Source organism: Peromyscus eremicus, chromosome 14, assembly GCF_949786415.1.
Source record: "Peromyscus eremicus chromosome 14, PerEre_H2_v1, whole genome shotgun sequence".
NCBI classification, from domain to species: domain Eukaryota; kingdom Metazoa; phylum Chordata; class Mammalia; order Rodentia; family Cricetidae; genus Peromyscus; species Peromyscus eremicus.
In genome coordinates this window covers 37,752,936-37,777,278 of record NC_081430.1, presented here as the reverse complement: position 1 = coordinate 37,777,278, position 24,343 = coordinate 37,752,936, and the positions used below count along the sequence as shown (strand labels likewise).

At 44.6% G+C, this 24,343-nt stretch overlaps 1 protein-coding gene across 9 annotated transcripts in view; it reads right to left on the bottom strand.

Annotated features, from left to right (window-relative positions):
- Nrxn3 (neurexin 3) overlaps positions 1-20,653 on the bottom strand; it is a 1,488,381-nt gene extending 1,467,728 nt beyond the window's left edge. For all 9 annotated transcript variants that reach the window (XM_059279967.1, XM_059279968.1, XM_059279961.1 and 6 more), the window contains exon 1: positions 19,945-20,653. In XM_059279967.1, coding sequence (XP_059135950.1) covers positions 19,945-20,653 — 709 coding nt within the window. The remainder of the gene's footprint in view (positions 1-19,944) is intronic.
- Positions 20,654-24,343: the final 3,690 nt, after the last annotated feature.

Genomic DNA, 24,343 nt, shown 5'->3' with positions numbered 1-24,343 from the left:
TGAACGCTAAGAGGAAAGCATACCCCCAAGATTATCCCAACTTTACATTCTTACATCAAACACAAGGGACTATATATTCTGAGGTGGCTTCGAAGTACATGGCTCTCACTTTATATGTGACCTTCAGTGGGTTTCTTAACCCTTATGAGTCACCTGCCTCAATATTTTGATCCCTCAAGTATGATGAGAACCTATCAGGAAAAGACTGATTTTCATAGTACAAGAAGAGAATATGGTTCTTCAAACTGAAAAAAGTAACCTGAAAAAAAATATGTGTATATATATATATATATATATATACATATATATATATACATATATATATACATATATACATGTATATATATATATATATATATATATATATATATATATATATATATATACCTGTCAGAGGGAAAAAAAGAAAAACACAAAATAGAACTGTCAGCAGCTAAAAATGCACATGGCGAAATGTGTTATTTACTAAAAAAAAGGGGGGGAATGAAACATTCTTGATAAAATGTAGACCTGCAAATTTGACCCAAGAATATTGAATATGATAGAAATAATGGCCATGAAAGAATACTCCAATGGTGGAAGCTATCTAGATAAAATCTTATAGGCACATACACAAATAACTGATCAATAAATCAAATCTTTGTAATAGAACACATGTGAAACAAAACTGATCTTGCTAAAAAATAATTCAGTAAAGTAAAACTGAACTGTAATAAGAAGAAATGGTTTATCTAAACTTGGAAAAAATAGATTTAGGAATTACATGAGACCTACTTCAGTTGTTTCAGAGAAATGGCCCCTTGATAAATGTTTTCTAGGCTCGGTCTAATTCTGACTATGCTGGTATAAAGGTAAAGAACTCCAAGGATTGGACTATGCAATCAAAGCATCTTGATAAATGCTGAATAAAAATAAATTATGTGCTTTCAGAGGTCACGTCTAGCTACAGGTTTTTATTTTCTGATAACAGTTCAGAATAAAGGGGGAATGAAAGTATAGAAATACACCCTTCCTGATAACAACATACATGGAAGCAGCTACCATGTACAGCTGTGGTTCTTAGCTAGCCACTTCTGTTTACGTGTAGAGCACTCAAAGCATTGTGAAGCAATTCCAGAAACTAACAAAGGTTAATCAGTTCTGATTTTACCCACAAAGACATATATACCTGACATTTCTGGTACCCTATATCCTTAAAGAGAAAAGGCATTTTACCACTCCAAAGAAACACAGCACAGTATCAAAACTGTAAAATGTTGAGTATGGTGTCATAAAAGTCATACTACACGGTGCTTCTTTTTCTTGTTTCTATGGAGAATGGTGATGCTTCACTGTAGTGACTGTCTTTGTTCTACTGGTTGGAGGATAGACTGGGGAGGCTTTTGTGAGTCAGTCTCCCCCTCTATAAAATGTGGAAGAAACACTAAAGTTATTCACAGTGCCTACAACATACTAAGTCAGGAAATGTTAGCTTCAAACCCAGGAAGCACTATTCTTGGCCAAGAAGCCGACGCCCCCCTGCCTCAGACATGATCCCCAAGCTAAGGACTCTTTAAATACTCTGAAATACAAATGTCCTTAGCAACAATAGCTAGAGAGTCTGGACTGATCAGGGCAACAGATGATTTCTTCTCCTGTGGTAGGTGGGAGGGTCTGACAGGGAAGGAGCTAGAACTTGAACACCAGGAAGAAAGGGCAGATGTTTGGCTAATGTTCAGCTGATCTCTGGGCTGTGGGTGGGAGTCTTGCTGTGTAACTATTTGAGGAAGAAGATGCTCTGGGCTGGCAGCAAATGACATTCACTGTAGCTTCCATTGCCTAGCAGCTTTCATCTTTAACTTCTCCACAAGAATGTGCCCCTTAAGCAGAGATTCTTACCCCAGGTCCTTGCCTTCCAAATTCTGAGTTCTGTGTGTTCCTACTTCCAGACAAGGCCAACTGCCCCAGCCTATCCCACTGATGATGCCTCCCTCCCTGGTTTCTTCCATCCATCCATTCATCCATCCACCCATAAGTACCCATAAACCATATTCTAAGCAGATAAATAAAAGTGAAAGACATAGTTCCTGTCAACCTTGTTCTGAAGTCACACAAGTGACAGTGGATGTAGACAGCTCTTCATCTTCAAATGCCATCACCTCATTCTCCTCCTATTACTCCCCCCTTGGTTATTAGTTTATGTTTTCCATAGCAGTATGTTCCTCATATTCACAAATGCTTATTGCATTTGTAAACTCAGGGCAAATACACACCAAGTCTGCTGTGGTCACTACTGATTGTACTTGGCCAACAAGATTTCTGTGGAATCAATCATTTCCCCTTAATCATATAACTTTTCTTTGGTGTAATGCAGCATGGATGCCACCCAAGTTTTGATTCTAGCCCTCAAGATATGGTAAGGCAAGTCACCTTGCCTCTTTATAACAGTTTCATTTAAAAAAAAAAAAAGAGCTTGGAAAAGTCACATGGAAATCTACTACAAAAACTGACAGAAGGGTGATAGCTTACATGACTGAATAATGCTGTATATAATACTCCTGTATTACTAAACAAAACTCCCAATGACATGTGTGAGATGCCTCCTAATGGGTTGTTGGTCATGGAGGCCCCAAAGGCTCTTAAAACAATTCATGCTCTTATCAATTCTCTTGAATGCCCCCTTAGAACTAATTTGTAAAGACTTATTGCTGAAAGCACCATACATTGGTCATGCAAGTTAAAGAGAAATTAAGCTGGCACTGAAGGGGAAGCTTTTTCCTCTCTGTACAGTTTTCATAGTTCCAAAACGTATAATGTAGGCTGCCAAGTAAGAAAAGGCATCCGTATTCTTACCTAGCCGAGAACTCTATGAACTACAATACCTATCTGCTAGGCAGGTTGTAGTTACTGAAACAACAATGGTATAACTGTTATGGGAGCAACCAAGCACTCCATGATCCAAGAACTCTCTGGTTGGTTTTGAGGCCCACTCCACAAGAGGAAATTCATGCATAACACTATAATCCTAGCTTTAAAATCCCTGGCTCAGGAGGTATTATGCCTTAGGAGGGAACTTATTAATGTTGTTTAGTTAAATTGACACAGTGCTGGGCTGCCATCTAAATACTTATATTTAGACCAAAAGACAAATGCTTTCTCAGTCTTAAATATACATTTCTCTCCCAATGAATGGTGAGGGCAAAGACACTTATTTGCCTGAGATAAATGAAAATAAATAATGATCCAGTGTTCAGTGCTAAGTAAGACATTCATACCACCTCCTCCAAGTAACAATGTGGAAGAAGGGTGTGGAAAGGATGTAAGTACCCTAAGACAAGGGAAAAAACTGTGGAATTCTATCTTCTGGGCATTATATAGCCAATTTATTCATAATCTGACAGCAAGAGCAGCTGCTTAAAATGGTTCTGCATAAGACCAAGCCTATCAACAACCACCATAGGTAAGAGAGGACTCCACATGGCCCTACTCTTCCCTGTCAAATTAGGCTACTGATTCTGGAGGAGTGGAAGACATCTTCAGCTGTTTATCCACTGATAAGACCACTATGTATATGTACCAAGCGATATTTACAAACTCATGGTCACATAGATGGTCCTGGTTAAACCCATGGATCACAAAACAAAACAAGATTTAAAAAAAGACAGGAATGTAGGAATAGGTTTAATAGGGAGGTGGGGGTAATAGTGATGGGAAGGAATTAAGAAAGGGTAAGAATGACAGTAATCTGAATGGTGTGTGTGTGTGTGTGTGTGTGTGTGTGTGTGTGTGTGTGTGTTGTCAAAGGACAAATCTAATAACTGATCTTTAAAAAAAAAGAACTGTGATGCTCAAAAGACTGTAGGGTAATAAAATGCTTATTTTATGGGGACTATATAAATTAAAATACTCATTTTTGCAATTTAATATGAGCTAAAAAAACTGTCACAGAAGTTTGAAAAATGGAATATATTAACAAAAGATCAACAACAAAGTGACTGGGGCTAGTGGGGATTTCCTGGGTTTAAAAAGATGCAAATAATATGGAATTCCAACCCTAGATGTCTATGGCTCACAACAGTAGAAAGGGTATTTGTGAGGCAGGGTAGCATGCAAATCACGTCTACAGAACAGGTAACCAAATCATGTTGGAGCAGAGCAAACATCAGTCAAAAAGTGCAGGAAAGGGGGAAAGTTTAGAATACAACTGATAAAATAGGCCGTATCCTACATTCTAGAGACACCCCAGTTAGGCTAACCAGGAAAGGTTTGAGTTGTGATAGTGATAGGAAACCACTGCTCAATGCCAAATAGAATAGGAGGAGTAGGAAGAAGTATCTGAGAATTGAAATGCTACATCGATTGTCTAAGTTCTTTCCATAAGCAGACAGATGGCTTGCCCTCTTCAACCTCAGTCTCTTCATCAGTGAAGCCAGGTAAACAACCATATGGTAAGGGTGATTGGAAGAATGAAAAGAAATCATTAACACATATACTTACTTAGACCAGTCCCCAACATATAGTAAGTGCTTCCTGAGAATTAGCTAACCACGTCAGATACTAAATTTATCCAATTAAGCAGTTGATATATGTAAGACTTTGGTGAAACCCAAATGCGCCATGGAGAGCTACTCATGAGCAAGCACAGAGCTGGTGCTGAGCACAGCTCCATCTTTGTCCTGGTTCTTGTAGCTGCACTCCTGATCCTCAGCCAGCATCCTCTGACTAGGGGAGCTCCGAGTATGAGAATGGTGAATCCAGAAAAGCTTTGTAGTATCTTGGCCACAACCCCAAATTTCAGCTTTTATTATGCCAGCCACAAAAGGGGACCCCTGGGCCACAGAGATCAATCTTCATTCTGCCTTCAGAGCATCCATGGAACAGTATGAACATGCCACTATCTTTCTCACCACCCTTAACCTCAGGGCCTCATCTGACACAGAGTAGGCCTACAAATAAGTACTCATTGAAACAGGATGTAGTACCTTTCAAAGAGCACCTCAAAGCCTTAGGGAGGGGGTTTATATGAGCACGTATGCCCACGTAGGCTGCATTTCTTGGTTGCAGTCACACACCAGCTGGGTCCCTAACACCTCAATTTTTTTTTCTGCTTAGAAAAATGTTAGAAGGCGTTTCCCGCCCCCCCCCTTCCTCCCTAGGCTCCCCATTCTGACTTACGCTGGATAAGCAACTTCAGATTGCTGAACAGCAACACACAACACAGCTGGGTGAAAATTCCTGTGTCCTGAAATTCCTGGAAAACTATGCTGCAGAGCAAGCATTTGGAACATGGGCACAGCCCCTGCTCCCAGCCCCAGAGAGTCAGATATGGGAGGAGGCAATCAAGCAGGCTCCCTGGGTTCAGCCTCTACTTCCTTAAGAAAGCATTTTGCCTCCTATCCAAGCACCCCACCCCTGGGCAGAACTAAAGAAACCACAAGTGTACTAATTACCAGCACTTACTTTGCTAGTTGAACAAGCCCAGTGCCTGGTATATGCTAGGCAAGTGCTCCGTCACTGAGCCACAACCCCAGCCACTTTCTCTTTGAAATCCCAGACGATCCTAAATGGCAGGCACTATTATCATCCCGTGTCACAGATGGTAAAAAGAGACACAGAGAAGTGAAGTCCTTTGCCCAAGTTTGCACAACTAACACGTGGCAGAGCCACCCAATCTCAATCCAAAGCCACATGTCAGTCCTTGCCCAACTACTAATGCTTCTCCTTGACATCTTCGTCGTTGGCCCTTCTCTCATCACTCCCTCCTCATCCAATATACGCTCTTGTGTCACAAGCCCACACAGCAGCTTCCCTCTGGCCTCTTGGCTTGAAGCCTTCCAATCACTAACCCATCACGCACACTGCCCAGAACTTCAAATCTGCCTCTTACTTGCCCCACTGAAGAACTTCCAAAGCGTTTCAACTATGAAAACTGTTCAAAATCCATATAAAGCATAAAAGGCCTCCCCACCTAACTGTTCTTCTCATCCTCTCCCATTGGTCCCAGGTCGTGACACACAGTGACACTGAGTCCTACCAGCTGCATCACCTAATTCCTAGGATTGCCCCGAATGCTCCTTTCTGCCAGACTGCCAACCAAAACTTACAAGTCCTGTCCCAGAATTTCTTCTGTGAAGTTTCTCCCTACTTCAAACTCCCTGTCTGGCCTGTGACCCTAGAACAGTTCCGATGTGTGTGTGTGCCTCTCTGCTTGATGGGCTTCCAAACTAGACCCTAAGGTCCTTAAGGGCAGAGACCATACTAGTAGATAACAGTCATTCACTTAGTGAAAATTCAATAAATGAACCTATTCCAGTAAATAGAAACCATAGTTCACCACATTGATGAATATACATCAAAGTCTGCTTTGCAAAGGACTTCCTCTTATGGAGCCTAAACTTGCCCCCAGCAGGTGATTTTTCAGTTGAAAACAGCTCTGGGGTAATACTAGCAACTGTGAGGCCTCCAAAGGATAAGATGTAACTGGGTACCTTCTGGAGCCCCTTGGCCAGATCAACAAGGCTACAACAAACACAACCGAAGACCATTGAGAACACCCCACCCTAGCATCAGGGATATTTTAGAATCAATCTCCACCTCACAGGTGGAGTGAGATACTGTTACAGTAGCTGTTGTGAAGAATGTAGATTTGAGCTCCACTCTGGTAAGTGGCCTCCAATCCTTTCTGAACAAAATCCCTCGTTAGCAAAGAAAATCTTTCCAATAGTCTCCCCGTAGTGAAATGTTTATGTATGAACAACTCGCATACGTGATAACTGTGTTTGGCTATCTCTTCCTGATACCATTTTTTAGAAGCTGCTGACCTAGTGCCTTATATCCCACACCTCTTCGAAAGGCAGATGTACACAATAAGACAGGAGACAGGGTCTGGCTACAGAGAGTCCCAGAGCCAGGGAGTCCTTGAGTTGAAAGCATGTACATGCTAGCACATACTCAGGACACTCCTCCCAGGTCCACTCCAGCACCCTCTGTACCCCGAAGTGATATAGCTTGACAAAGCATGTGATCTGTGGGCCAGCAGTTCTGTCATATCATTCTTCCTATGTAGCTTTCATTCTTTCAACTCTTTGGCCTAGGTATCCACTTCCTCCTCTACATGACAGCTTTTCCTTTATCTAAGGACAATTATCCTATCCCCAGTGAGGCTCATCTTCTCCAGGGAATCTACAGGAACTAATGGGTCCTCTCCATCTCCAGTGACAACAACATGCATGTCTCAAAGAGCCATTTCACAAGCATTTACATGATCCCAGGCTGGCGGCTGCCTGTAATTGTTACAGAAAAACCATTGGTTTGTAAACAAAAACCACCACCAAAAAACAGCCTTTTGAGTTCATTCTCAAGCAGATTCAAACCAAAGAGAATGTGTATACGCTTAACAAAGATTCATTTAGAGCTGTCCCACATAAACACTACTTTTCCCATTGAAAGAGATAGTGTTTCTGATGTTAGCCAGTGTGGTCTAGGTGATGAATGACTTCAGTGATTCCTTTATTCAATAGATATTGTTAAGTTCATATGCATAGAAACCTGAATCTACCCACATGTTAATCAGCCCTTACATACCAATATACAAACTCAGACATATAGGTATACACTTGAAACATGACTCTCTCTCTCTCTCTCTTTCTCTCTCTCTCTCTCTCTCTCTCACACACACACACACACACACACACACACACAATGCTTCATTAAGGTGACAAACTCCTACTGAGTGTCTTCTTTGTATCAGACATGATAGTAACATACAATTTTGCATGAATATCAATTACAAAGGAAAAGGAGGAAACCCCCCTTCTTAGTTCCAAGCTGTATAGTTCCCAAGGAGAGTCCATTCTCAAATACACTCTTGCAACAAGAATGGGAAACCCCAGCTGACCAATCATAATGCGTATTAAAGATAGGAAGGACAAAGAGCGCCAACAGATACACTAAAATGTAGCCATTGGTTATATATGTGGAGAGAAATAGCCCTGCTCTGCATTAACTCAAGGCTGAACATTGGAAAGAGCACATCCTAAACTTTCCACAGCACTAAAATCCTAAACTCATGTCAGCTCTTGCACACTGTGGTTGTAGAGATGGCCGCATCTACTTCCCAGCAGATGTGTGTGGTCCATGAAGCCTGGGCAATTCAAACTCACTTCTTGAACTCAAAACAATGTTCACAGCTTCTTTTAAAAGTAACATTTTGGGGGCGGGAAGATGGTTCAGTGGTGGAGAGCACTCGATGCCCTTGCAGAGGTTTCGTTCTCAGCATCTACACAGTGGCTCACAACCATCCATAACTCTAGTTCTATGAGATCAGAAGCCCTCTTCTAGCCTCTGCTAGTACGAGGCACACACATGGTACATACACATCCAGGCTAGAAAAAAAAAAAACACTCATACATATAAAATAAATTTTTTATAAAGCAAACCATTTTAAGTCATGAAATTTATGAGATTTTGTTCCTTTTTCTTTGCTATCATGTCAGCAGCATGTCAGCTGATATAGATTTAGCCAAGAGCCAAGACTGGCCTCACTTCTTTGAGGTCCAAGGAGAGAATTTGTGTACTGGATTCCAGTCTATCCCAACATGGGAACAACTTCTAGCACAGCCTAAACCACTCTCTGGGAAACTTCTGCCCACCAGTGCCAAGAACGTGTGGTAGCCAGGGCAACCTGTCGGAGTAGGAAGCATTTCTGAACAGGGCATATGGTTCCCAGGCCAGTTTCCAGGAGCCACTGCTCTGCACTGTTTTATCTCATGGTCTTATCTAAAAAACAAAAACAAACCAACCAAAGCACAACAACAAAAAGAAAACTAAAGCATCCTACTAGGCTTTATAGCCAAATCCTCATACTTTTGTTGATACGTACAACCCAGACTATCAGGTTGAACTTGTCAAAGAAGTCCAGTTAAGTTCCCTCTCCCTCTACTTGACTGCATTCCAGAACTTCTCATCTCCTCGCAGAACAATTCACGCTTTCCAGGAGACTGGAAATGCAGATGCTAAATCTAGGTGAGAGCAGAGGGAGACAACACATCTTGGAGAGATGGAATAAGACAGCCAAGAGGGCTTGGGGTAGGCTCACTGTGAAACTTACTCAGTGCAAACTCCTTGTGAACCAAATGACTGGAGTGTAAGTCACCTGCTTACCACTGAACAGCACAGAAGAGAAAGCAAGTTAACTGAGCAACCTAATGTACCTTGGATCAGTGCTGAGCACCAGAAGGCATTGGATTGGGCTAGATCAGTCTTTCCTACATTATTTAAGATGATCACACATGGGCTGTGGAGATGGTTTAGTAAATAAAGCAAGACAAGCATGTGAGTTCTATTTCCTAGCATCCATGTAAAAAGCCGGACATGGTGGTCCACATTTGTAATCCCAGCACTAGGAAAGATCCCAGAGGCTTGCTGGTAAGGTGGTCTTGCAGAGTCAGTGAACTGTAGGATGAGCAAAAGACCTTGTCTCACAAGGTAAGGTGGAGAACAATACTGGAAGACACCAATGCTGATCTCTGGCTTCCACAAATAAGTGAGCATGTATGCATGTACACACAGGTAAGCACGTACACACACACACACACACACACACACACACACACACACACACACAAATCTAGATAGGTCAGGACTCAGCTATCCTCGAATTCATCCTCCTTACCCACATGGCCCACAAAGAATTGATTTAAATGGAATGGAACAATGACAATGTGGCTAGGAAGCACAGTGTGTCCTAATGACAGAAATTTCTGATACTCTGAGCAATCAGAGATACAGTAAACTAACCTGAAAAACCACCAAGCCCCTCACCGTGGCAGGTGACTACAGTTGACTAGTCTGATGTTGATGGAAGGGTAGTAGTTAGAATTAAGCTGTGACAATTAAGTAGTTAAACCTAATCAACCTCAGAGCTGCCCTAAACTCATCATTCTTGCACCCTTTAAAAATGTACTTTGGCTTCCATGGAAAGATCATAGCTAGACGGCCATAGAAACACGTTAGAACTCCCTCCCCAAAAGGCCATACTTCTAACCTCATAGGTTTCTTCTGTACTGCAAGAGCCCCTCTTCAGATTTCAGAATACCCACCCCCTAAAAGGCGGCAGGCTCCCAGCACCTTTCTATTCCATATCATCTCTATCCAAGCTGCCGTCTTGTCTTTTCTGGCCCAGATGGAGCAAATACGCTGCAGGAGGATTAGTCTTTCTAGGAGCCCTCGGATCAGAGGCTCATCAACCTCCAAGCCCACTCCCCACTCCTCCCCATTCCTTTAGCCCTTCAGAACTAAGCAGGCGAGGAACAGGGCCCCATCTGGAGCGGCAAAGCAGCTTCAGAAAACGACTCAGGAGGAAGAAACCTTGAGTGTTCACTGACCTCCCAGCCTGGCTGGCTCTTTTCTTGCGGCTTGGATCACAAGCAAGTGATTTCGGCTCTGCTATCCAGCTTATCTCGCCTCACAAGTGGTGCCCTCATTTTTATTTGAAAGCAACTTATTAAGTAAATAAGCTGTGCACTCTCTCAGCGCACTTTCTCTGTGTTCCAGGGCTGCGGGCAACATTCTTCCAGTCACACCTAGAGGAGCAACCGGTTACGGGGTTGTCTGGACAGCACTGTCTCCTAGGGCAGAGACTCCAGCCCCAGTGTGCCCAACAGTCACCGGACTGTGAAGAGCCTTTCTTTCACAGATACCGCACTGTCACACCAGGCAACTTCAGGAAAACCAAAGCGGCAGATGAGAGGCAAGACGACAAGGGAGTGATGAATAGTGTCTCACCGAGAAACTTGAAGGAGAAACTCCCTGGTCATTTTTCTAAGCTACTGAGATACTGTGTTTGGAAGGGGTAGCTTGCCCTGCGAGCATGAGGACCCGAGTTTGACCCCCAGGACCCTTATTTTAAAAAGTGTGGGGAGGGGTGCACTGAGGACATGAGAAGAGGTGGCTTTTGAAGGCTCACTGGCTAGCCACCCTCACCTACTTAGTAAGAGGGACCTTATCCTTTAAAAAAAAAAAAGACAGACAGGGCCTGCAGAATAGAACAATAGTTGAGGTTTTCCTCTGGCTTCCACACACGTGCACACACATGTACATGTATGTATACACACACACACACACACACACACACACACACACACACACAGGTGTGCACACACACTGTATTTAAATAAGGCTCCTAAATGTGTTTCACAGCTAGAAAATCTGCACACCAGGAGCTGGATGGCCCTGTAGTTCTTGCCCTACCTTTCTGCCATCAATGCAACTTTCAGACCCTTGTTTTCCTTGCACACTATAGGGCCATCCCCCACAAAAGCTGAAAGCAGTCATCATTTCTAGGACTAGATGCAAAGCAAGGCTTATCACTGAATAGACGTAGGAAGTTCAGCCGGATGACTATGAGGTCAATTTATTTTTAAAGCGATTGGTTCCTGGGATTATAAAAAGAGAAAGAGAGAGAGAGAGAGAAAGCACTTTGGAAAATACACCAGTCAGGAACCTCATGGACAGAAGTCAAGGTCTGTGAGCAGGCACAAACAATGACACATTTAAAAGGGGCCCCATATCGCTTCTAAATCGGTCACCTAAAGACACCAGTTCCTGGAGAACAGCAGCATTAATGACAACCCACTGGCAATGTCACTTTCCAAATAGATCAGGAAGACAGGCCTGGGGAGCCATACTTTGTCCTTCTCCTCTGCTGGTCACCGCCTGTCACCTGTAACACAGCCCCCAGAGCGCTAACCAAATCAAAGATGCCCAGCTCAGCTAGAAAAGCCTGGGAGAATGACTAGAGTTATCCTTCCATTTACATACTAGCTTGTTCCTCCGAATCTGCAGCAAATGCTTGCAAACAATTCCTCCCTTTACCCCTGGATATTCTTGAAGCTACTTCTTCCTCACTTTACAAAGTGTATTCCTCTAGGCCTCCCCCCTCCCACCCTCCCCAGCCAGAGCTCTTCCAACTCTGTTGGTTATAAAGTGGCACATGTCTGTGATGAAGTGCAGTCACTGGTTGGAGGGAAACACACACACACACACACACACACACACACACACACACACACCGAGAGTGGCATTGCTATCACTGGACAGCAACGAGTCTTCTCCACCAGGGCCGGTGCATAGAGGTGGTACCTGAAGCCCATGATATTTGGGGGTCCTTAAGAAAAAAAAAAATTTGCAAATATAAAATGAGGTCTGAGGCCTTGGAAGGGGCTCAAGCAAGTTAAGATTTAGCAAAGGTTTAATTTCATCATCATAAATCCACCTCTGTCATCCTGGCCCCTGACACACACACACACAAGAAAAGAATAAACACAGAAGAAGGAGTTTGTCAGATGTGAAGGAAAACAGAAGGCAGCCGGAAACCAGGAGTCTGATAGAAAAGAACCTAGGGACGTCCATTTATCACCAGCCCTGAGTGGGTGATGGGCATCTCCTGGTACCTAGGAACCCAAAGGTAAGTCTGAAGAGGCTGTCTTCCTCCAGCGATGCTCCTCCAGATGCTGTAGTTCTGCTCCGACTGCCTGGAGACCCTTGGGTCCAGTCTCTAGTTACTTTGCTGCAAATCAAGGTCTTGAGGGTGGGAACCGAATGCTAATTTTCATCTGTTTTCCCTTTCTCTCCTATTCTCTCTTGCTCTCCCCAGCTGGGAACAGCAAGGCTCCTGGGACTGGCCCAGCTGATAACCTCCTGCACCAGGAGTTTGACATTTTGCTTATCTTAGACATCCAGGGAGGCAATGCTCCATTTCACGATGGAGACATAGGCCATTTGTGTTAATGAGGGGAGCTTTAGTGGGAGTAAAATGTCATGTTGGGGGTCTGGGAGCTCCATTTTGAGAGAAGGCAGCAGCCAAGCTCAGTCTCACACCTTCTACACATAACGAGTTCAATGATATGCTGGGGTCTGCATCTCCTCACCGACTCACAGAGGTGAAGCCTGCCCTCTACCTTTGTGGGTTGCTTGGGAGCCAAAGGCAGACAAAAATGCTGTGAATACGGTCCAACTGAAAAATCATAGTCAGCCACCCCTTGCTTTTGAACCAGAGAGACGGCAATGATATTTGATTGTGCGCCCCCTGACGTCCCCTGCCTTCTGCCTCTGCCATCTTTAAAACTGAGATACAGGAAAATGGCGGAGGTAGGCGAAGCTCAAAACTTCCGTGAAGCCTCATGGACAGACACTGTTCTTACCCAAAGTCTATGCAGATAGGTTTTGACACTCTATCTCATTCAATGTCCTCAAAAACTCTGAGGTCTGGTTTCTTACGGCCATAACAGAACATAATGAAGAGGGTGGGCTCTGAAGCCAGAGAGTCTGGGTACCAACCCTAGATTTGCCTTTTGTCTGCAAATCTTAGATTATTTAACCCCATCTCTCACTTTTCTTACCTGCAAGATAAACTATAGTTGTGTGTCAAGAGTGGTTTTGAGGGTTGCAAGGCGACCGACCGCATGCAAAGCAGTTATAACCATACGGATATCAAGCAAATGCTCTGTGGTTATTAGGAGTTGCTGTTGTTATTCATTACTGTCCATGAAGCCACTGAAGCGTCACAAACTTTATCCAAATACACACAGTCTATAAACGGACAAGACCAGATTTCAGTCCAGATTATTTTCATCCCAGGGATCACACTCTTAGCCACTTTACTAAATTTTGTTGGAGTTCCAAATTTCTCTGCCCCCGTTTCTTCATCTGCAAAACAGATGTTCAATTACATCAGCCTCACAGGAGAGTGGGGATCAGATGAGCCAATAAATATGAATGCACCAGAATGTTAGGCAAATGTTGATATTCTACAATGGCAACGGCAACAATAGCTCCAATACTACTTTGTCCACAAAAGGGCAACTGACCTTGAGCAGAGACACACCCCACAGCTTCTCACTTCAGGTACACTCTGAAGTCTCATTGCTATGGACCAAACTGCAGAGCCAGTGAGTACACGGGCAATCCAGTGGCCAGAAAGCATATGTACATACTTATCCCATCCCCCAAGCACAGCCTGCATCCCACTTCTCCTCCTCATGAAGGAAGGAGGGGGGGGCGGGGGAGGAGAGAACTCAGCTGATGGGCAGCTGCCCCAGGAACTAGAAAGCATCTTTTCCAGGGCAGCCTGCAAAGGGAGATAGGGGTCTTGAAAATAATTAGCCCCCAGTGCTGGGGCCTGTGGCATCTCATTACCAAATGCAAATTCAAGTTCACGTGCCACTCCAAGGCTCCTGTCACAATGCCTGCCTGACCCTCAACCTTGCTGAATGTGGACCAAATCGTTCCCCACTGCCCACCCCCTTTTCAGCCTGCAGCTGGTGTTCGGTCTCTGGAAAGGGAAAGAGGATGCTCTCAGCCCACTGAAGGGAGAACAAGGAAAAGGGGGTCTTATTTCTTTAAGGGAGGAGGCAGGGGTATTATGGGAGGGGGGAGATTAGAAAAATTGTTCTCCCTCAGCAGTTAAAAGAGGGATAATTGGAGCAAGTGGCGGGCGGCTGTTCTGCCATTTAGCATACAGCATACCCAGGAAATCTCACTTGGTAATCAGGAGGAGAGGAGGGAAAAGGAGCAATCAGACCCCTATTCAAGCTCCGTTTAGCGACAGCCCCTGCTGGCTGGCTGGCTGGCTGGCTGACGACTGGCTGACTGGATGGCTGGCTGGGCTGGAGAGAGCAGGGGCTGATCCCACAGAAAGCATGAATACGAGGTGGGAAGTCAGGGTGCAGAAGCACAGAACCTCCTCTGTGTACACTGTAAGACCTTTCGGCTTTTCTGCCTTCTCCATACCACAGAGATATGTTGGGAAGAGAGCTACCTTTTTTCCTCTGATTGCTCACCACAACCTTGTTCCCAGGCTTCCAAGGCCTGAAGAGTTAACACAGATTGCCATGTTATAATTGCAACGGAGTATACATTCGGGAAAAGGAAGGGAGAGGGCCATGTTTTACTCCAACAGGAAGTTCCAACCAGGGCATCTCTGGTACCTTAACAATGTGCTGAGAACCTCGTGAATGCTTAGGGGTAAGCAGTCTTCTCTGGGTGGATGCCTTTCTCTTGTTTTGAGAGTGGGGAGAAAAGTGGTACAATTCTCAGAAAAAAAAGAAAAGTCACTGACATTGGCTTTCTGGAAGGCATACAAAGACCACACAGCAGTGATGAGACATCAGTCAAGCCAACTGCCAGTCAGCCAAATGATATGTGACATAGATAGACCCATGTCATGAGATTCATTCCGGAGACCAGGTCAGTCCAAACCTTCTCCATTGTTCCCTGGCTCCATCCTCTCTGAAGCAGGCTGACTTCATGTTAAATGAAGTCTTCAGGGAAACTGGGACTAAGCTTTATATGCCTTGGCAGTGAATCGATGCTTCGCAAGTATGAGCTTGCTAAGAAATTCAGTGCATGTACTTTCATAACTAAGAATACTTCAAAAATAATCATCTCAACTCATTTTGAGGTAATGACAAATTTCCATAGCCTATGATGAGACTTGTCCCTAGAGGAAGCTGGGGACACCTATTCACTCTCTGGTCACTAAATTTCAAGGCTCCCATCATAGGACTGACCTAGACAAAAGGGCCAGTGAGAGTGCTGGACCATGCCCTCCCTAAATTCCAAACCACATTCATCATTTGAAAACTGTTTTGTCTTATCTGCCCTTCCTCTGTCCTCACGATCTGGTTGGGAATCAAAGCACTTTGTTTATAAACATAATACCTAGAAGTAAGAACCTGAAACCTCTTCTCTACACAGTCATTGTGTGCCGTGATGCTTGGTGTGACTATCAGTGAGAACATGAGCTGCAGGCTGAAGCTTTCCTGAGTTCAGAAGTCAGTTTGCAGCCAGAGTTCACAATCCTTCACCTGAAAGAGAAGACAGTGTGTCCACTACCTCTTACCCTTGGGCCCAGGTCCCCCACATCAACTATCTCTGTTGTCTTCCCCTCTTCTCACATGGAATCAGAACAACCCAAAACACATAAAGAGATTGGTGCATCTGTGTATTCTTTCTGGGGTGCAGTACAGACATGTTTTGGAGCCATTAAGGCATGTAGAGCCAGAGAGGTCAAGCAAACAGCAACATTGCAGGTATGCTACAAACTAATGGACTACAAAGGCCATCTCCAACAGTCCCCAAGTAGACCACAGGAAGCTGCAGGAGCCTACCCAGCTGCCCCTGGTCTCAGAACAGGTAAAGTACAATACAGACCCTCATACTCTCAAATGGAAGGGTCCATCCCACAAACTGGGACAACTGGGTGCTTGATACATAGGCCCCACTAACGTGGGAAAGTACCCTGATTTCTCTTCTGTGGTACGTGTGATCTGATGAGGAAAGAGGTGTGGCTACATGTCCACTGCCCTCTTCACATTATCTTTAGGGAAATGGCAGGCATTTGTTTAGGCTATTTATCATGTTGTATGTATATCTTCTTGACACTTAGAAACTGCTCTGACTTTTCCCACTCCATATTTTACAGGCAAGAAAGTGTTTATGCTTACTCTACAAAACTTAACAATGTGTGGAGGCACCAGATATTTTGTAATTGCAATTTTGTGACTGATCAGACATGATGACAATTACTGGGATCAGCAGGCTTCATGTCACCATGGTAAATTCTTTTACCTCCCAATAACTGTTTTCACCAAAACTTTGGGGTCATTCTGTTTTCAGGCTAGCCAGGTGTGAGTTATCACAGAGTCTGTCTGCTCTGCTCCTTTCTGTACTGAAGAAGAAATCTGAACCCTGGACCTCACAGAAAGAACAATTATTAAAATATACATATTGCATTTAAGCCTTAGAAATCAACTGCATTTAATCTGAAGAAATTCCACTGAGAAATGAATAACACACATACAAAAATAAATAAAAAGAGAAAGGAAAATTTACACACATACATATATACGGTATATATATATATATATATATATATATATATATATATATATTCTTCCTGCTGAAAGTGCTGATCCAAACCTGCCTGGAGGAAATGAGTTCTTTTGAAACACACACACACACACACACACACACACACACACACACACACACACACACACAAAATCAGAGCTAATCAGCAAGTTAACAACACACTTGCAGACACCCTGGTCCCTCAAAAGGAAGAATGCCAGCTTTCAATGCAAGCGCTGAGAGCAGAACAGATCCTCTGGGCAGAGGAGAAAACAAGTGATCCTGTCAGCGTCTTCTTCAGGCAGAACGTTCCCCCAAGTCACGAAGCTCTGGAGCGTCAGTCAGCTCCAAAGGCACCTGCTCATAAGAAGCCTTTAATAACTGCATTCCAACAGCATGTTTTATGTGTTAACTCCGGTCCTCTTCTCTGCCAATTTTCAATGAGGAAAAAATCAAAGCCTGCAAGGGTGCCCCACCTTTTAACACTACAACATGACATGTCATCTAAACATGTGCTGAACGCTTTTCAGAGCTATCTGGTGAAGCAAGTGGTCTGGGGACCGTGGGTTGGATAGGTCTGTGGGCCTAAAGAGATGATGTATGTGTCAGCATCTCCTTTTCCTAAGGTCTAGTCACAAGAAGGGAAATGTACAACCTAGCCTGGTAAAGGACAGAACAACAGGGGATTATTTTCACAGTAACCCATGCACAACCTGCAATGGAGCCTCCTACCCAGTTCCCAACATGTCAGTCTCCAACATGTTCCACCTGTAAAATAAACTTAGTTTAACTTTTAAAAAACATCTTAACATAGCTCATAGTACATCAAACATAACCTGCTTTATAAAGGATGGACAATTCCCAAAAGGAACACCCACAAATACAATGTTAGAAACAAATCCCAAAATATGCCCTTACCTGAACAGAGGGAGGAACAAGATACTTACCTGGCCCCACCCTCTTGACTCAGTTGCAACAGCCCGTTAAGGGAAAACTATTTCCTCCTGAACAAGAGAATGAAATATCCGGCCTGGGTTGAGATCTAATATTCCAGTTGGGCAGGTCAGTGATCTGATTAAGAGACCACCCCTCAGAGAGGCAGGACCACTCTGGGAAGGCAGGCTCACCTTAAGACACTCTAAAGACAGAGCTGGAATAATTATTTCTTTCATGAGATAATCTTCCTTCCTAGAAGCCTCACCTCCTAGAGCAGTCCCCAGGAGCCACGACAAGGTTCAGCTGGGTCTGTGAACCTTTCTGAGTCCTTCAACAGGCATCTCTATCTTCTCTTCTCTTCTGTCTTTTGATTTCAGATCCTAGTCATAGCCTAAGAATGCTTTTCCTGGCACTTGGGGCTTCCTTATTCTTTCTTGAAAACTCCACTCCCTACCATGTGGCTGCCTGTTCGCTATGTGGTTGACTTCCATGCCAGATTATCTCAAGGGGCAAGGATTGTTTCCTTCTCTCTGCCACTGGGAAGCTGCTTAGATTTACAGCTTGTCTACCATTTGTTTGTTTGTTAACCCAATAAAATTTTCCTCAGGCTTCCATTTGAGCCCATTCTTCAATTCTTTTATTAATGAGACCAAGAACCCCAAGAGAGACCCTGGTTTCCAACATCACTCTGACCTCTTTGACCCTGTACCAGGGAATTTTTCGCCTTGACTGTACATTGGGATCATATGAGAATCTGGAATATTAAAAATAGAGTTGCTGGGATTCCCTCCCCCAAGAGATGCTGGTATCATAAGCCTGGGTATGGCTTGAAAGTTTCTCAGTTCCTCCAAGGTGATTTCAATGTTCAGATGGGGTTGAGAACCACTCATCTTCCTTAAAGAATGGCACCACCTCCATGGAGGGGCCCAATGGGTTGACAACACAAAACATCTCAAGAAGAATCAGAATGTAACTCATTTTGTGTCCTCCACTTCTTACCCTCTTGAGATACACACCTGTCTCCTCAGTTCTCACATCCTTGATCACCTCAATGATTTCTCTTCTCCAAATCTAAGCCTAGAGTGAGTGCAGGGGGCCAGGAATTTATGTTGTTTGTGTTTGTCATATTAAAGTACTTCCTCACATGTAACACCCAATGGAAGTTAGGAAGTTAGTGTGGAAAGGTTGGGGCAACTTAAGTCCTTTGCAGGAAAATCTTTCTCTCTCTTTCTCTCTCTCTCTCTCTCTCTCTCTCTCTCTCTCTCTCTCTCTCTCTCTCTCTCTCCTCTCTCTCTCTCTCCCTCCCTCCCTCCCTGCCTCCCTCCCTGCCTCCCTCCCTCTCTCCTTTACTCTCTTCTCTTCTTCCCTCCTTCTCTCCATCCCTTAGTCCCTGTCTCAAGCGGTAGTTGGATGTAGGCAGTTTTCCAGCATAGTTTGAGGGATTCCACTGGACAAGGTTACAGTCCAGCCCTGTGCCCATCCACACATATCTCAGTACATGGAGCACTCAAGAAAGGAAGCCATTTCTAAAGAGGAGCCTCATAAAATAACCTCATTGCTAGGACAAGGAAAGGTGATTCTCCAATGATTCCTTGACGCCCTTCTAGCTGCCTCTCATGGGCTAAGGGGTGGCATAACAAGACTGAATTGTAACAGGGCCAAGCATGAACCCTATAGTCCATCCACCTCCATTCTCTGCAGGGCATTGCTTAAGCTAAGGAAGAAGATGGGGTCCAAGTCTCCAAGAGTCAGGAGTGGCAGAGACAGCCCCTTTGCTTTCAAGCCCTCTCTTGCTCCTCCTTCTGTGCTAATCCTGCTGAGCTGTATACACACTCTGCAGTCTACTCCACCTAGCCCTTGGAGTTGAGTCAGAGTGCACGGTTGAGTAGCCTGTACTCTCTTCCTGCTGAGATCCGGTGCCTTTTTCCATTGAGAGCAAGGAGATGAGTTTCTACCACTTCCTTGGAGAAGGAGGCCCAGTTATACAGCACTCTGCTGAAGCTGCACTTGCGCATAGAGCTGGTTTCAATCCAGCCCTCTCCTGCCTTCACCCAGTCACTCAGCAGGAGGATCTGTAGCAGGGAGAAGGAGTTGGGGGGGGAAGCGGGGGACTCTTACCTTCGGAGCAGAGTGTGCCACCATAGCCGGTGGTGGAACAGTCACAAGTGGGATGGCCATCCAGGAGGAAACAGATCCCACCATTTTCACAGGGACGCTCGCCACAGGGTCCCTCTGCTTCTAACTGGACACCCTGGCTCCCCAGAAGCCGAGGCTCCGAGTTGCCATACTTGAGATCCAGCATTAATCCCTTAAAGCCGGGCATGTTCTGTACTCCATCGAGGGTCAGGGCAGAAGGCCGGATGTCAGCAGGGACGCCACCGAGGAACAAGTCACTGACCACATCCATGTAGGGCCGCTGAGGCTGGAGCTCCCCAGACTGGCCCTCGCCGTCAATCACCAGCCCAGTGCGTAGGCGGTCACGGCTCACCATGAGGAAGTGCCAGCTGCTGTCGTTCACCTGCTTGTTGGACAACACAGCGGTCTCAGCGCAGTCCATGCTAAAGCGGAGCTGAACTCGGCCATCCACCAGGGAGAGGCAGAGGAAGTCACAGACACCACCATCATCCAAATAGAGGAGCAGCCCCGTGGACACGTTGGTCTTGAACTGGAAGCTCAGGTCACTGCGCGTGCTAGCGTCCCAGCGTAGGTAGCGGGCCCACTGGTTGGGGAGGCCCATGAACTCCAGACCCAGGCAGAGCCCAACGAGGGAGCCCAGAAAGATGCTCACCTTTAGGGTGAAGAAAACGGAGGGGAGGGAAAAGCTCATTGTGGCTGCTGGGCCAGAGCACAGAGGAATAGACAGGCCAGGGAACAGCCCTGGGGGGTGGGAGGCAGGGTTAGGCTTTGGTGATGGAAGAGAGAAGACAACGTGGTTCACAGAGAACACACAAGAAGAAGAGAGCACGCAGGAATGTTAGGAGGTTGAGGAAGGAGGAGAAGGAGCAACACAGCCCTAGATAGGCACACAGGCAAGAAATCCAGTAGGGACAGAAGAAACAGACAGGGGATGTTGGGTGGGACAAACCAGGGGTGGGGTGAGGAAGAATTATCTTGCTCCAAGAAAAGATCTCAGCTATCCGCGTGGATCCGGAGGCCTTGATTCAAGGAGGAGAAGGAGCCCAGGGTAGGAACAAGCTTTCAGAAATGTGCCCCTCCCGGCAAATGTCCTAGCCAGGGAGACCAAGGACAGGGCTGGAGCCCCAGGCCGTGATGGAGGAGGAGGAAACAGTGAAGTGAGCCAGGTGAATGGTAGGTCCAAGCCCAGGACCAGGGCTAAGGTTCTACTGTCTAGCAGAAGCAGGCCCTGGGGAGGGGAACGGCAAGCAACTGAGAACTCAGGCCGAGTAGGGCCCAGAGCAGAGCAGAGGCAGATTCAGGCTTCATGGTGCTGACCGGAGGCAATGCTTCCCATAGCACAGCTCGCAGTACTCCAGAGAGAAGACCTGTGGGGGAAGGGAGAGAAGAGATCAGGATTAGAGCTTAAGCACCAATGATTACATCCCATGGCACGAAGATTGATGGAGTGTGCGTGCGTGCCAGCCAGGCAACTCTAGATACTTCAACGCTAAGTACTTCGCACAGGACAAGGGGCCAGTCAGTTCTCCCATGGCCAGGGCAAGATCCTGAGCCCAGCTTCTAAGGACACACTTAGATTTTCCAGATGTAAAATGCAAATATCATGGAAAGTCCCCAAAGCCGTATCAGCACATTTTTTGCTAATAGCCAAAACTGAAACATTAACATTTTAAAACATTCAAATACCCATATATTATGTTTATTTATATATTAAAAACATTTTTTTCTTTTTCAATTTTACAATCCATTGCTTAAGTAGAAAAGGTCTAAGACCTTAAATTTTAGAAAGAAATATACATAAAAACCAGGAGAAGTGAATGAGTACGTAAAACAGTCTCCATCTTTAACCAAATATTAGGGAAACCTTTAAAAAAAACTTTAATATGAAAAAAAATTGAAAGACTGAGTTTGGATTCTAATTCCTGTACATGAAATGTAAAACAATATTCCTAGCCTATTTTCGTTTCTACTTAATAATTTGAAAAGTAGACAAAATAATAGCCCCTTTCCAAGATTGTGAGAAAAATTAGTGAGATTCGTGTAGTGTGGTCCCAGCATAAGCTTTGTACATAGTAAGTGGTCAATATATACTAGGTTGGGTTTTGTTCTTCCAAAATGAAAAGGAATGGGTGGATGAGAAGTGTCTGTGTCTGTGTGTGTGTGTGTGTGTGTGTGCGTGTGTGTGTGTGTGTGTGTGTGAGAGAGAGAGAGAGAAAGAGAGAGAGAGAGAGAGAGAGAGAGAGAGAGAAAGGAGGGCAATGTATATGCACAGTATTGAGAAAATTTATGAATAGCTAAGAAATGTCACAGACAGAGTGACACTAGATTGACTAGGAGGGCAGCAATATCCACTGAGCTTGGGCCCTGGTTCCTGAAGGAAGCTGCTGATCTACCTAACCAAGCTAGTGATTTCTCTGTTCAGATAAAGCAGTCAGTGTAATTTCCAAGGGCTGTGCAAGTTGTGGCTTACTCCTTGTCACATTTGATATTTCACAGTGGTTCACAACAGTCTCCATTAGAGCATTGCAGTTCACTCTGTTTACAATGAGGACATCACCAAAGAGGAAGATGCTATCCCTTTAAGCAGGGACAAACTCCTGTTCTACACAAACAAGAAACCTGTATCCATAAGAGCCTGATCAAATCCATCATCACAATAGTCTTGGTTCCATGAAAGGATTTTTACCCAAGCAGTATTTCCTGGAGTGTGGCATGGGTATTCCCATAGGCTCAAGGGATAGCAAATTAGAATGTGGACATTGGAATATACTGATGCTGACATTTAGGGGTGTATGCCTACTACCAAGAGTTCAGGATTTCTTTGTGTGTGTACTGGTTAAAGGCACTTTGATAACACAACATCAACTACACTCACACCACAGCTATATGCCAATAACACAAGCATCTTGTCCGTGACAAGATGAAATTTAGCCATGGAAATATTCAGGAAGAATATTCAAGAATAATAGTCAATGTACAAGTCTTGAGTCTGGTACAGGCTGTTGGAGTGGAGTGGGTGGGAGATATGAGGCCAAAGGTGGGTAACAGGAAGTAAAGACTGGAGGAGACTTAACAGTCTCTAAGAATATGATCAATGTGTTGAGTGAGATATGATAACCAAGTCAAAAGGCAGCATCCCCCACAGGACATTAGGACATTGTCATAGAACAGGAATGGTGAAATGTCTATACAAAGAATGAACCATAGAACAGAATTCAAGAGCCAGTATAATGTCCTTTGACTTCTATTCCATGCAGAGGCTTCAACATGGCCCCACTGTATACAAGGACATCACATCCCTCAGCTTTTCAAGATGCCACCCCAAGTGGTCCTGGAAGGCAAATCAATACCTGCCTAATTGTCTGTTGAAACCCATGAATAAATGAAGAACTACAATGTCCAAGCACACACAATGAGAAAGCATTGTGGGAATTTACCCATCCTTCTTTGTGGTGACCACAGTAATCTATATAAATGAGTCTCTACCTTCAGACTCTTGTCCTTCCCTCTCAATCAGATTAGCATTGGAGACAACAACATCCCTACACTGTGTATCAGGAGGAATCTAAAGGGCTGACTGAGAGAAGCCAAGCTTTCATTCTCTTGGGTACCAGGCAGGTCTGATGCAGGAATGATACCACTAAACCACTCCATCAAGATGATACAACATTGACCATCAACATTATCTCCTAAAGCTCTTGAACTAGGGACATTATCATGACCTTTGAAAATTTCCCCAAATGTCCAAAAGCTATATATGACCTCACATGAGGTATCCAAAGCCTCCAGCCAACTGCTGCCAGCAATTATCTTTTAGCTTTCTTCATCCATCAAGCAGAACATGCCTCTGAAGAAATCCCATTCCCTCAAGAAATGGGACAAAGGACAACAGAGAACCTTCTTCAACCAGTCAGCCAATGGCCACCCACTCCTGAGCCATAGGTCAGCACTGGCAACTGGGGACCAGGTGGTTGGCTCCAGAGCCCATAAGGAAGGTTGAGGATGATTCTGAAGCTCCAAACACTTATCTGTTGTGTGGGAACCAAGCAAGAGATGGAAAGTGAGTGACATTATCTAATTGCCAGCTAATTTACATAATTATTGAACAGCACAGTTTTTATGTTGGGTGAACATCTTTGCAAATGTCTCATATTCCGGCTGCTTAGGATGCAAGGGAGACCTCACACAACTCTGACATGTGGGCCATTTGCCACAAGAATGGTTTAGAAGATCTGGCTGCCATTTGCCCTCCCCACCCACTCCTTGCCTTTTCCAATGGCCATGGGGGTTTAGCTTGAAACAGACTCAAGAGATAGGACGTTGTCTACAACTAGAATGATTGGGATGGCATGATGATGTTCATCCTCTACCCAGCCTTACA